Source organism: Gymnoscopelus microlampas (assembly GCF_963454915.1).
Source record: "Gymnoscopelus microlampas genome assembly, chromosome: 2".
NCBI classification, from domain to species: domain Eukaryota; kingdom Metazoa; phylum Chordata; class Actinopteri; order Myctophiformes; family Myctophidae; genus Gymnoscopelus; species Gymnoscopelus microlampas.
The window spans coordinates 34,601,164-34,615,700 of NC_139939.1; the positions used below are offsets into that span (position 1 = coordinate 34,601,164).

Sequence of the window (14,537 nt, forward strand, 5' to 3'; positions counted from 1 at the left end):
CAAAGCCATGGGTGCTGTCGGCTTTAACAATTAAAAAGTATGTTTTGTTTAAAAATGATGGCTTGGCTTCCAAAATGTCAAGAATACTGTACAGTAGTTACATTGTTCAGGTCTGTGTTGACTTTACTAATAGAACAATTGACAGCACGGCAAAACTGTAAATGGTATTCAACGATGCTCAAGATTTATAAACGGGCATCTCAGTTGTGAAATGTACATTCATTAACCATCTGAATTGAGCAAATAAGTGAGTGGGAACCTTTCACAACAAAAGCATTTAAACAGTTAAAATCTACACAGAAACATAATTCAAGTTCCATTTGTTCAAGTAAGGATCCTTTCAATCATCAAAGCGGACAGATCGACGTTCATTAACGTCAATAGCGAACTTCTTATTGGACGGTGCTGTAAACCCAAGTCCTGACCCCTTGTTATTGAAGTCCATGCGTCGTGATTGGGCTTGTTCAAATTCTCCCTGGAGTGCTTGTTGCAAATTATCCTGTGCCTCTTTACCCAGTGCCATATTTGCCCGGCCAGCTATTGAACCCGCTGGTTGGGCACCTTTCTTGAAGCCGCCCATTAACCGGAGGAACTTCTGCTGCTGATCAGAGCTGTCAAATTGAGCACTAGCCCATTGGCCCAAGCCCTGTGGGAACAAAAACAGACATGTATATTAGAAATTATGTATAGATTAGTTTCAATTGTCTATTGTCTAAGATGTGAAAACCAGATGTTCACAAAGACTAGAATATTCAGGGAAACTGTTGTTTACAGCTAGTCAGAATAAATACAAGTCACGTTGTATATCGTTGCTGTCCGGCAGAAACCAGCTAACTAATTTTTCCGCTTTTGCATTCTTTTCCCATAAATCAGTGCTATTGAACACCCTTTACGTCTGTGTGTTGATTAAAAAAATATTGAACCAATAAAGTATTAAAAAGCACCTCTGACAAAACCAGCTAACTCCATTGGATCCTCAAACTTTCTGCTAAACCAGCCAAGTCCACCAAAGGGGGGTGGAGTTAGATGGTTTAGTTGACTCCAGGCTCCACACCCTTTTGAGGTCCATTTAGCTGTTCTTATCAATGATGAACAAAACCTCCTAACTCTACTTTTGTCATTTCCTGAAAAAAACATTTTGGAATTGGCTGGTTTTGCCTGGTTTTGCCGGACAGCAGAGATATTGTCATTCCACTTCCAAGGCTTAAAAATGTAAAGTTTTAATCGACTGACCGAAGATGTGGGTTGTGTTTGAGGTTGAGATGCCTTGTCAACCTCCATCTGCAGAGCCAATCGTCTTTGCTACATCAAACAGGGACTATGTTAATTACAACTTGGTCATGGTAGCAATTATTTTGTTAAACAATTGCTATAAAATATCCCTTGTTTTAGCTATAAGGACATATTTAGGTAAACCATTACTTACTGTTTACTTTTTCAAATAGAGTACAAGGTGTTGAGTACATACAACCCAAGTTTATGTACATATAATTATTTCAGAGAAGTCCACCGGCTTCACAAAATTCCAGGACCAGACTAGAATGAAACACGGTCAGAACAACAACAAAAAAACTATCATATATCATTATATGATAATAACAGATGTAGAAATCTACCTGGTTGATGGTCACCTCATCTGTATTTCCACGCTTCTTTGACAGAAAGACCACATCCGTATGGGAGGCCACCTGGGACACAGCACAGCAACGAGGGGCAATACTTTTTTTTTAATGATTTAGCACTTATGTAAGCAGGGTTTACAGCAAAAGGAAAAAGTTAACTTGATACATACACACAATCTGATGACCTTTGAGCATATGCACTCACCTCTTGGCCTTGCTGGTTTTCACTGTCACACGGTTCCACTTTGATCTTTTTCTTGTTGTTCTTTCTCTTCTTCCCATCACCCTCTTGTGCTTCTTCCTCTACCTTGATTTCTACCCAAGAGGGGTTCTTTCTCTCCTTCTTCTTGCCTTTCATGCCACCTGCCACAGTGGTGAGCAATTCTCCAGTCTGGCCTTCTACACTGACCTCTGTTAGCTGGTCCAACACTTCTTCATCCACGACGGACAAAACTGCCTCTCTCTTCTTCTTTCTTTTCTCCTTGGGTTCCCCCTCTTCCACTATGATCACCTTCTGTTCTTCCTCACACACAGGGGCTTTCCGCTTCTTCTCTTTCAGGCCTTTCTTCTTTTCACTCTTCTCTTTCGATCCTTTCTTCTTTTCACTCTCGTCTTTTGGTTCATTTGTCTTTTCACTCTTCTCTTTCAGTCCTTTCTTCTCACCGTTCTCTTTCAGTCCTTTCTTCTTCTCACTTTTCTCTTTCAGTCCTTTCTTCTTACTCTTCTGCTCGCTCTTCACCTCCTCAATGATGCGGCCCTCCTGTGTTGCAGCTTCAGCTTTCTTGTTCTTCCTCTTCTTCTTGACCTGGTGTTTCACCTCCAGTGTTTCTGCCTCTTCTAATGGCTCCTCTCGCTCCATCGTGGCTGCTTCTTTTCTTCTTTTCTTCTTCACAGTCTCCCCCTCAACTGCTCCCATCTCAACCTTGGGAATTATGAATCCCTCATCATCCTCAACCAGTTCCTTCTTCACCATCTTTTTCTTTTTCACGCTCACCCCCTCACCTCCGTCTTGCTCTGCAAGTGCAGAGCTTCTTTTCTTTCCCTTTTTCATGCCTTTCATCAGCTCCTCTGTCCCTTCAGCGCATGTGACTGAAGCCACAATATGCCCCTTCTTCTTCTTCTTCTTTGCTTTCTTCAAGACTTCCTCCTCTGCTCCCACTTTTTCTCCATCCTCCACCTTGATATTTTCCACTGGAGGTTCAGACTGTACAGACTTGTTTTTCATTTTCTGCTTTTTTCTCCGTTCTTTCTCCTCACTTCCTTCCTCCTTTACAGAGTTGCATACAGCTTCACCTCCGTTACCTTCAGCTTCAACTTTGGCACTATATTTACTGGACGGTTTTTTCTTCTTTTTGCTGGTTTCTTGACCAATGCCGTTCATTTCCTTGACATTGTGTCCATCGTGCCCCTTCTTCTTCACTTTCTTCTGGACTAACTCCTCTGCTCCCACCTTTTCTCCATCCTCCACCTTGATATTTTCCACTGGAGGTTCAGACTGTACAGACCTTTTCATTTTCAGCTTTTTTCCCTCAGCTACGGCCTCCTTTACAGAGCTGCGTGCAACTTTACCTCCATTCTCCTCAGCCTCAGCTTTGGCACCATTTTTTCCAGACAATGCTTTTTTCGTCTTTTTGCTGGTTTCTTGAACAAATCCATGAATGTCCTTCACATCGTGGTTATAGGTATCATTTGCAGTGTCATTGTGTGTCATCTTCTTCTCTGTTTTAGCACGTCTATCCTGGATTGAAGTCTCCTCAACGCCATTCTTTTTTTTTCTTTCCATCTTCACTCCTCCTTCGCTCTCCTCAATGATAGAGATGACTTCCCTCTCAGGCTGGGTGGCTTTTCTTCGCTTCTCTTTCTTCTCCATCTTTCCAGTCTGTTCATCGGAGTTAGCGACCTCTTTTTTCATCTCCAAAGCAACCACCCTTTGGCATGCCTGTTGGAAAATAATTAAAGTGCAGCTTTAATTATGGGCTAAATGAATGGATAAATAGTCATCAAGACTGCAGAAACCGTGTGTGCTGCAATCATATGTCGTCCACATGGATAGGAAAATTATATTACTTTTCAATAGTCTGTTTTAGGGTTAAGTTTATAATTGGAATTTGGGTTAAAGGTCTTCACAAGTAGCAGTACAATAGAGAGAGAGAGAGAGAGCGAGAGAGGAAACAAACCCAATGTTTGGCTGGTTTTCTGGGCTGAGACTCCTGATCAATGTCTTTCTGCAGAGCCAGTCGCTTTTCCTGCATAAAATATGAAACGGTGTCAAAAAAATCTAAACTCATGATAGGAGTACATTTACACTTTCTATACTTACGCGTTATATTCAACATGCTAAAATAGATTATAATATATAACTAATAGATCATAAGAATTGTCCTCAATTATTTGTGTAGTCTTGAAACAAAAACAGCAGATAGAGGGCTCCCTATTTTAACTGGTACGTACCTGGTCAATGATAAATGATGTAGGTCTCTTTGGCACAAAGATCAAGTCTTCTTCGGAATCCGTCTGAAATCAAACATGAATTTAACAGCGTCTGTTATATTAGTAGTACTAAGAATAGCTATTATGGTCCATTTTTGGCTTGACGTGCTTAAACTTTATCTGTTTGTACTGATTCACACTCATCTGTTTAAGCACAGATATACTTCTGTTGCCATGGTCATTGCTTTATGAGGACACTGTATGCCCAATGATACAAGAAGCACCTGTTGTTGGAAGTATGTTAAATCTATTGTGTACTCTATTATGACTCTTATCTCCAGGTCACGCAATGTGCTCAGTCCTATATAGGCCTATATTCTCTAGTTTAATAAACTTCAGATATTGTCATGCAATACTGCATGGCGTCATCTTGTTGTCCTAGCTTGCCACACAACCGAATCCTCACTCACAATCTGTAATTCGAGTTAAGAGGAAAACTCTTAGGACCACATATGAGGGTAATCAGAAGAGTGGGCACCTGACAAGTCTGGGCAGAGGTGCACAGTCTTCAGGACGAATGGGAAATATTTGGGGGTAAGAATTGGCACACCTTACACTCTTTACTTGGGCACAGTGGTGTAAAGTAACAAAAAAAATACATTTACTCACGTACTGAGTACAATTTTGAGGTATATTTTACTTAACTGGAGTATTAACAATTTTCTATACTTTCACTTCTACTCCACTAAATCTCATATATTCTCAATATCTCTATATTATACTTTTACTCCACTACAATTATTTGACAACTCTAGTTACTTTGTAAATTTTGATTAATATTACCAAACATACAGTAACCACTTCAGCCCTATATACATTTCGGCCATTTGAAAATAGCCTATCTACAAGCGACGTGCGACTACAATGAATGAACTTGTAGATCGGCTCTTTTTCAAAAGATGTTTATGCATTTTATACATTTGAAAACTTCTGCATAAGGAGTATTTTCTACTTTTGGTACTTTGAGTACATTTTGATACCAATACTTTCGTACTTTTACTCAAGAAGCACATTCGGACTTTTACTTCTAACAGCATATTTCTACATTGCAATATTGATACTTTTACTTAAGTAAAATAAGTGAGTACTTTTTCCACCACTGCCCCGGGCAGCACTATTATAGGCTATAGCACCATTGAAAGCTTCAATAGTGGATTATGTTTCTGCTCCATCTTGAACGTTACCATGTTTTGAGTACAAGGAGTGTACTTTGGGGTAAACTTAGCCTTGGATCGCCAAGACTATCATAGATGTATTTTATCGAGTTTGACTTTTACTTTCGTCAACGATAGTCTTGGCGACCACCCCTTAGTGCGTCCTGCACTTTCACCAGTAAAGCCCGTACTTCTCTATACATGTACAAAAAATATATATAAGGTGCTTACTCTGTTACCACTAATGTTAACTAGCGGCCCAGAGTCTTTGTGCAATGTATTAGTCCGTATTTTTCAATAAATAAGTGTTTTAATTCCGTCTGTGTCAGATTATGTCGGAAATTCCCTGTAGTCCTCAATGGGCGGTAGTGACGGGGCGCATCCGGTGAAAGCCGGAATTACACAGGATGTAAACAGGAAGTAAACGAGGGGGGAATGGCGTTCGGCCACAGACGGGATTAACACTTCTTTATTGAAAAATACGGACTACATACATTGCACAAAGACTCCGAAGCGCGAGTTAACATTTGGGGCAACCGGGTAAGCACCTTATATATATCTTTTGTACATGTACGGAGAAGTACGGCCTTTATGGTGAAAGTGCAGGACGCAGTGAGGGGTGGTCGCCAAGACTATCGTAGATACGAAAGTAAAAGTCAGACTCGATAAAATACATGATCGTCTTGATCCAAGGCTAGGGTAAATCCGTGCAACTAACAACTATAGCAATATACATTGTGCAGAGTAGACATGATCTGCCTACATTAAGCACCCTGCTAGTTAACCAGGTTAGCCGTTAGCCACGTTATTTACAGCTGATAGTTGCATGCGACAGGCACTACGAACAAGGTAAAATGTGCACACGTAGGGCTAAACAGTCTGTCGGTCTGGCTAGTATTTTCGAACACATTGAATAAATGCATTGGATCATTTGTAATGCAAGAAGATAACTCACTTTGACGATTCACGTGGAAGCGTGTTACTGTTTACTCGCTTGACCCGGAAGTAGTCTGCTGTTTTTCCTGTTCAACTTGCAAAGCGTCCATAGTAACCGTTGTCCTCTAGGCCAGTGGTTCTGGTTCTCAACCTGTGGGTCCCCAGATGACAGTGAAGTGACAGTAAGGACTTTTTAGACCTTTTTAATACCTAAAAAAGATGCATCAAAAGTAATCAACAAACTATACTATAAAAACTGGTCAAACATTGGTTAAATTGTCAAATAGAATAAGAAATAGAAAACAATTTATCTGTGGAACCGAGTCAAACTAAATGTAATGCCTCATCTCCTACATTCCAAGTGCTTGTCCCCTACCTGGGGGGTCCCCAGTTGAAATATGATTATTTTGGGGATCACAACCTGAAAAGGTTGAGAACCACTGCTCTAGCTAGTCAAGGTAAAACGAGAGAAGTAAAAATCTAAACATCTACCTTTCAGGATGTCTTCTGTCATTTGACAACCATATGCATCTATGACAAAGGGCCATGAAAAATACGATGGGCATACACCGATGACATAAGGGATTTCCATAGACAGACAGACAGACAGACAGACAGACAGACAGTGTGTGTGTGTGTGTGTGTGTGTGTGTGTGTGTGTGTGTGTGTGTGTGTGTGTGTGTGTGTGTGTGTGTGTGTGTGTGTGTGTGTGTGTGTGTGTGTGTGTGTGTGTGTGTGTGTGTGTGTGAGAGTGTCTGTGTGTCTGTGTGTGTGTGTGTGTGTGTGTGTGTGTGTGTGTGTGTGTGTGTGTGTGTGTGTGTGTGTGTGTGTGTGTGTGTGTGTGTGTGTGTGTGTCTGTCTGTGTCTGTGTGTGTTCATCTATATTTAAATGCATGGAATCTCTGTGTCTATGTCATATCTCAAGAACCATCTGACCGATTGACATCAAACTCGGCGTGCTTATTGCCGCGGACCCGAGGGAGTGATATGCCAATTGCGAAGTCAGTCAGATCAGCGGTTAGCCAGAAATATCTATAAATCCACAAATCTCTGTATCTGTCTGTATGTCTGTGTCACCCATACCCATATATGAAGATCCCTGATAGCATCATTATGACTTCATAGTACTGATATCATAGACTCTACTGGCCTCAAAGTATGATAATGCAAGTATTCTGACCACGGGACGGGTACTATTGACAACAGGCAAAACAGGTACAATGGGTACTCTGACAACGGGTAATGCATTACCGGAGGGGCATGCGTTCCCAACTGGTATGGCCCTAGTTAAAATTAGTCCTGAATTGCAGTTTTCTTTTTTTTAAGAGCACAAAAGAGCGTAGAAGGTTAGGCAGCCTATAATTCAGAAGATTTCAAACAAATACAAATAAAAAATTCTAAAAGTCATACATGTTGTTAATCAGAGCCATTTAATTTTCTATTGCTTGAGAAATTACAAACAACATCATAGCCCTTGTCAGGGGAGCCACATAAACTGTATATAAGTAAGCTTATGTCTGTGCAACATCAAATTACAGGCCTAGTGTGTGGATTCAAGACAACCAGAATGAATAGGCTATCATGGCATGAGGGTCAATTGAAGAAGAACAGAAACATCTAAGAGTAAAGAAAAAAGTGCTTTGATACACTAGACACTTTTTGCAAGTCACGTTACAGACATTCATACAGTATAATAATAAGGAGTGAAAAGTCCCTGTAGTTAAACACTTTCATAAAGGCTTCCCAAAGGACAATACTGCGTTTCCACATTGGGCTTATTTACATAGAATCTTACCTCTGTTATAATATGGTGGAAAATTATGATATTAGCACACATTTTGTTGTGCATCAAATTTCCGATTGACACAATAGCTATTAGAGAGGGTGTTTCACACCAAAAGGGATCCAGTTAACAGTGGAATGCAAAGTATTGTAATACTGAATTAATTTCACTATACACTATAAATATCTTGGTCTAAATATAATAGAGTTAATTAAATAATTTAATAATTTAATAGCACTGGTATTATTCTCCATGTATATGTATACCAAAACCTTATAAAATATTGAAGATACAATAATTTCTTGAGCTTTTTACATGCATTCACATCTAAAAAATGTTAGAATGCCCATAGTTGAACTGTGTTGATAAAGTGCAAAATCACAAAGAGTAAACCCTTTACTACAGTACAGATATAGCAGTATTATTAAAAAAGCTATTTACTAGCCTATACTATTTCTTCCCAAAATTGCCCATCTCCATTTGTATCAAAAGCTGTAGTTGCTGCCTTAAGCCCCCAACATTCCCCTATACTACCCATGACAGATTATGATTGTCAGGTATATCATGGCTTATATCCATTTGCACTTTATATCTCAGTGTACACTGTAAAATCCTGCGTTAATTTAACTCTGAGAGTTTTCCAATGGAACCAAATGAGATGCAGCCGTGGTGTTTTTCCTGCATGTGGTGGAAGGGGCTGGAGAGGTTTGTGGGTGCGTGGAGGTAATTTACATAATAATACATACTGTCCCACAGGTCTTTTCTGTATCTTGTCTTAAAGCTCTACGAAAACAGAAGCAATAATTACTACAGCACTGATGATAACTTATTCACTAAACGAGTGCAGAGATGATTTATGATCAACAGCTAGTAGCAGTGGATTAGAGAGCCTGCATTGGTCTTAAGGAGCCTTGCAGTTGTCCAGTTAGCTAACATAGAGGCACTAAACAGCTTTGCAAAAGTACGTTCGCAAATACTTCAAGACAGAAATACACAAGTTAAGAGAAATAGTTGTGCCATCAATGTGTCAGGAGACAGCTTAGGCTCCTGTCAAATCCAAGAGCCCATTCAAAGTGACTTCTTTAATGCTGTCTTCTTCTGAAGTGGTGATGAAATTCCGCTACCTCCACATAAGCCGTTTCTGAGGTATTCTGATGTCTTCAATGCCATTATTCAAGCTTGTACTCTCACCACAGCTGTCTTCCAGTGTAGTTTATTGGGGCAGTAGGCATCTGCAAGAGAACAATTAGTTCGAAATAATCAGCCTATACATTGTTAAAGTTGAAAATGATTTAAAAAATCACTCATTTGGGGTGCATGGCATGCGGCGTGGTCTGTGTGTGTGTGTGTGTGTGTGTGTGTGTGTGTGTGTGTGTGTGTGTGTGTGTGTGTGTGTGTGTGTGTGTGTGTGTGTGTGTGTGTGTGTGTGTGTGTGTGTGTGTGTGTGTGTGTGGGAGAGAGGACATCTGTCCATCTGTCATACTTACTGTTCCACCATTCATAACCAGGGCCATCTCAGTGGGTTGATAGACACGACCTCGAAAGGGGATGCCAGGACGGAGACTCCCATGGCTGCTAGATGTTCCACCTTGCAGAGCTAAGCAGGATAAAAGGATAAAAAACATGTATTTATGTCATGCTTGGAAGACAGACAGACAAACAAACAGGAATACAAGACAGGCAACTTTTGGCCCCGAGTTCTGTGATTGCAGGCTTACAGGGTTTACATGGTTGGTTAATTTTGAGGGTCTTTTCATCTCCATGTATCTCACACACACACACACACACACACACACACACACACACACACACACACACACACACACACACACACACACACACACACACACACAAACATGCATGTGTTCACAGTCACGCATAACTTACTTGCACTACGTTCTTCCACAGAGGTCATGGCTTTGGCCTCAGCAAATGGTCTGGTCTCAGCAAATGGTCTGGTCTCAGCAAATGGTCGGCAAAGGGTGGATGGTTCTTCTCTAAACGGTGGAGGTGCAGGGGATGGACTTGTGTCAAAATAATCCAGTGGAGGGGGCAGCAGATGTTTCCTCAAGCAGAAATGGGCTTCGGGGATGGCATGGAAGAGCAATAGAATCCAGCCTTGTGTGACCAGTGCCACAGCCAATGCAGGCTCATCCCATGCCTTGGAGCCCTTCCTTCCCCCGGCCCCAAACCGCTCCCCCTTCCCCTTCATTCTTGGAGCCTGACTGCCGTACAGATAGAACCCCAGCCAGGCGACCCACAACAAGGCAGACGCCAAACAGGACAGGAAAAGCCAGACACCATTGCACCGCCACTTTCTTTTGTCGTTCCCTCTATCCCCATCCTCCTCCCTTGAACCTCCTCTCACTGCCTCCATCTCTCCTCCACATAGCACCACAGCCAAGGACAGCCCCATTCCTATCAGCAGCAGGCCCAGAGTGTAGCTGCATGTCAGGGCAAAGTCCAACGGAGGATATTCACATGCTGGGTGACCCTCCCTAACCACAGTCAGCAATACCCACTCAGCAGAGATGATCCCCTGAACCAGGGCCAGAGCCACGCTAAGCCCAGCCAGGGTGCCGCCGTCCGGGCTCGCCTTGCCCGCCACCAGCCTCCGTAACCTCACGCCCTGGACCAACAAGCTGGAGAAACATAGGGCAAAAAGGGGACCCCAGAGGGCCCTGCGGACAACACAGAGAGCATGGCTTTTCCCCACCAGGAAGGCCAGAGAGAGAGAGAAGAGCCCCACGAGGGTGGCGAGCAGTAGGAGCAAGGGACCCAGGCCACAGCGCCTGTCGGGATCACAGATAGAGCGCAGCTTGACCAGGAGGACCAGGGAGAGGACCAGGGAGCTTAGGGCTCCACCGCAGGCCACCGCCTCCAGAACTACACCCCACACAGACTCCAGGTCACAGAGCACCCGGTATAGAGGGTCCACTTCCACACCACACCCCCGCGGGGGAGGGGAGGTGGGTGACATCTGGGACATGCTACAGCCGATCACAGAGAGGAGGCAGAGGATGACATGGCTGACTTCCATCTGAGAGAGAGAGAGAGAGAGGGGGGGGGGGGGGGAGAGAGAGACACAGAAAGAGACACAGAGGGCAAGGGCATTATTGGGTGGAATTTGGAGACCATATACAGTAGATCGTAGAAGATGCGCACAATGATCAATCAGTTACCTTACTACATAAATACAATAGACATACAACACAAAGACGCACACAAACATACCCACACAGCCTAGGAGCACACAACACACAGGCTCGTTCCTATGGTTTCCATGGGAACGAGAAATAGCGTGGGCTGGCTACATTGCACACTGGGCTTTCATGAGGCAAGTTACACTGCCTGAAACACACACACACACACACACACACACACACACACACACACACACACACACACACACACACACACACACACACACACACACACTGACTTTGAAGCATGGCAAAAATATTTTAGACTCACCATTAGTGGATTCTTGCTGTTGTATTACGAACTCTGAAGAAGCACCATTATTTTTCTCCACATTATTCACCCCAGCTGGAGAAAATATGTTGTGATTGTAAACCAGCAGAGAAAAGCGTTTCCATTACATTCCAAATGCGCAAAATGGTCTTTTCTTCAGCAAAAGTCACTGCTGGTTTTAAAGCACTTAACAGCGCACACGATCATGCAAGCAGATAACATTTTGTGATGCTGCAGTGTCCTGTCACACCAAAAGACCACACGATGCATGCTGGGTGTCTTCACACACCCACACAGCTAAATATATCCTCTCTGCCTCTCTCTCTCTCTATCTGTCTTTCTCTCGGAACTGTCTTACTCTCTCTCTGTCTTCATTCCTGTCTATGTGCCTCTTACTCCCCCCTCCCACCTCCCGTCCTTTATCATGCTGAATGTGTGGGGGAGTCAAAATAGATGCAATCCAAGCTTCACCTCTGCCCGCCCACACATTGTCTCCATGAATTGCTGCTGCCCCCCGCCTTAGCAGGGGGAAGAAATCCAGGTAATAAGTAGATGAGTGTAGATGAGCGTCAGTCAGTCAGTTCCTCATCTTGTCATTCTATCTTCTGTCCCCAGAGAACATTATCTTCTCCTTCATAGCAATCAGGCACCTCTTCACCTCACACAACAAAACACAGGTTCTAAAATCTTTGGCCATGCCGAATGCACAGAAGTACAGTGAGTGCATCTCAGGGTGAAGATGGGGTGAGGGAGCGGGAAGTGGAGGAGGGAGGAGCAGATGGTCATTTTAAACACTTGAGGCAAGCGCTGTGCCCACGTGGCCGATGTGCTGTCAGAAAAAGATGTTGCATAACACTCTGAAAGACATGACTCAGCCCTGCTCTCTTTAAACAGGGGTACTCTGCACCCACCCAGACAAGCCCACTACAGTATATCTTGTGCATGTGCACGTGTTGGTCTGTGTGTTTGTATGCACATAGGTGTGCAATGTGCATGCATGCCATGCATACATGCTTTAGTGTGTGTGTGTGTGTGTGTGTGTGTGTGTGTGTGTGTGTGTGTGTGTGTGCGCTTGCGTGTGTACGCACGTGTGTACTGTACCAACGCATCTTTTTATTTTCTAGAGATCTAGATAGACAGGCCCAGCCTTGACGTTGAGAAGATTGTTTGCAATGCCATCATTCATTCAACAAAAGAAACATGATTTCAGTGCATTGGCACTGAATTACACCAGTGACCAATCTCACTTACAGATAATAATGCAATTCTAGAAAAGAGAGAGAGAGAGAGAGAGAGAGAGAGAGAGAGAGAGAGAGAGAGAGAGAGAGAGAGAGAGAGAGAGAGAGAGAGAGAGAGAGAGAGAGAGAGAGAGAGAGAGAGAGAGAGAGAGAGAGAGAGAGAGAGAGAGAGAGAGAGAGAGAGAGAGAGAGAGAGAGAGAGAGAGAGAGAGAGAGAGAGAGAGAGAGGCGGAGTGCAATGCCAACTGACTCATAATGACATCAGTCCTAATCTAGGTAATCCCATGGTTGCTATGGTCACGGTCCAACGGGACCAGGTTAAGTATGGGCCATTTCATAATCGCATAAGCTTGGTTCTGTCTTGTCCTCTATACCCAAGTCTCTGCAAACATTGAATTATCCAAATTCTGTCCTGGATTCTGTCCAGTGCAACCAATCTTCTAGTGCTGGCGAACAGTTCTTCTGCCGCAGGATGTAGTGACTTTCTCCCATATGAGAGGTGTGTGTGTGTGTGTGTGTGTGTGTGTGTGTGTGTGTGTGTGTGTGTGTGTGTGTGTGTGTGTGTGTGTGTGTGTGTGTGTGTGTGTGTGTGTGTGTGTGTGTGTGTGTGTGTGTGTGTGTGTGTGCGTGCGCGTGTGTGTGTGTGCATGTTGTGGCTCTTTGTTTGACACCAGCCTATCTGAACCCTCTTCATTCTACCAAGGAGACCCAGTGAGATAATGTCCTTCACAGTAATCGTAGGGTCAGGTCAGGTCGACACAGTGGGGGCCTACCATTGTCCCTGCCTGTTGTTTCCATCTGGTGCTGACTGCGAAAACTACAGGCAGTTTCAACCTATGGCCCAGGGGTCATCACCATGCAAGCTTGTGGTGGTGGACATTTCCACCAATATTTTATTTTTGCCACAGACATTCAAAACAAGTAATCCGTGATATTACCAGTTTCCCATAGGCCTAGCCCTAAATGTATTCTAATACTCTATGTACTAATGGACTCCTGGTGTGCCATAGTGTCTACTCTATTCCACTGTGCTACACATTTTAAAATGAGCACACACACACAGTAGTAGATCAGCAATTTTCTGTTCTTTTTAGCCTATAATGATATGCCCAAAATTGGGATGTCAGGGTTAAAGTGGTTAGCTATCATTTAGAAAACCTGTAGACTGGGAAGTTATCCACTGTATACTGGCAGGTGGCAGTCCTGAGACAGGCATTAAATGTGTCATGGTCCAAGTGCATGTTTGGGATTTCAATAATTGGGTTTTATATTTAATTGGGAAAATAAATTCTACCAGCTAAACTAGTTTTTTTTTGTCAACTTGAGTTGTGGTTTCCATTAAGGTGAACAGGTACTGTATAGTCTATGTTGATGAGAAAGTCTAAGAAGGTATGCTGATGGAACAATGGAAAAATACTTGAAAGTCAAAACGGATAATTATGTACAGTACATAAGTGATTAATGAAGGAGGTGGCAGGATTAAAAGGAATGCAGTGTCACAATAGTTTGATGCAAAGGTGCCCAACTTTGATCAGATGTGAGGAAAATAAACCACATGTCTGCTATCATAAGTGCAAAACTATTGTAAGCACATTGTTGTCCACTAGAAGGTGCTAAGATTGCCAAAGCAAATGCAGGTTGAAACACAGTCATGTGGTGATCTATGCACACCTCTTTGTTGCCTGGTTTTTGGAATATACTGGCACTCAGATCAGCCTCAGTGATTTGTTGTTGCTGCCTGACAGCAGCCCAGGCCCAAGAGCAACCAAACTAGTCTGTAGGTAGAGGAAGGCAGCCCAGCTCTCTGCTTATAGCCAAACTTGATTTGTGCTTTTCACAA

At 43.0% G+C, this 14,537-nt stretch overlaps 2 protein-coding genes across 2 annotated transcripts; both read right to left on the reverse strand.

Annotated features, from left to right (window-relative positions):
* Nucleotides 1–83: 83 nt before the first annotated feature.
* On the reverse strand, nt 84–6,277 carry knop1 (lysine-rich nucleolar protein 1). The gene is made up of 7 exons (XM_084085103.1): nt 6,222–6,277; nt 4,074–4,136; nt 3,800–3,868; nt 1,828–3,561; nt 1,617–1,688; nt 1,234–1,302; nt 84–646 (listed from the first exon to the last, which is right to left on the reverse strand). The coding sequence occupies exons 4-7, from the start codon at nt 3,532–3,534 to the stop codon at nt 341–343; spliced, it is 2,154 nt and encodes a 717-aa protein (XP_083941229.1). The 5' UTR covers nt 3,535–3,561; nt 3,800–3,868; nt 4,074–4,136; nt 6,222–6,277; the 3' UTR covers nt 84–340.
* Nucleotides 6,278–9,172: 2,895 nt separating this feature from the next.
* gprc5bb (G protein-coupled receptor, class C, group 5, member Bb) lies at nt 9,173–11,025 on the reverse strand (the record flags this gene model as incomplete). Its single annotated transcript, XM_084071123.1, has 3 exons — nt 9,173–9,217; nt 9,473–9,582; nt 9,873–11,025. The coding sequence occupies 3 exons, from the start codon at nt 11,023–11,025 to the stop codon at nt 9,173–9,175; spliced, it is 1,308 nt and encodes a 435-aa protein (XP_083927249.1).
* Between the last annotated feature and the right edge of the window lie 3,512 nt (nt 11,026–14,537).

Coding starts and splice junctions, on each gene's coding strand:
- knop1 (XM_084085103.1), bottom strand. CDS start 3,534: ATGAAAAAAGAGGTCGCTAACTCCGATGAACAGACTGGAAAGATGGAG. Junction 1,303..1,616: donor ATGAGGTGACCATCAACCAG/GTAGATTTCTAC, acceptor TGTTTGATGTAG/CAAAGACGATTGGCTCTGCA. Junction 647..1,233: donor AAACACAACCCACATCTTCG/GTCAGTCGATTA, acceptor TTGTTCCCACAG/GGCTTGGGCCAATGGGCTAG.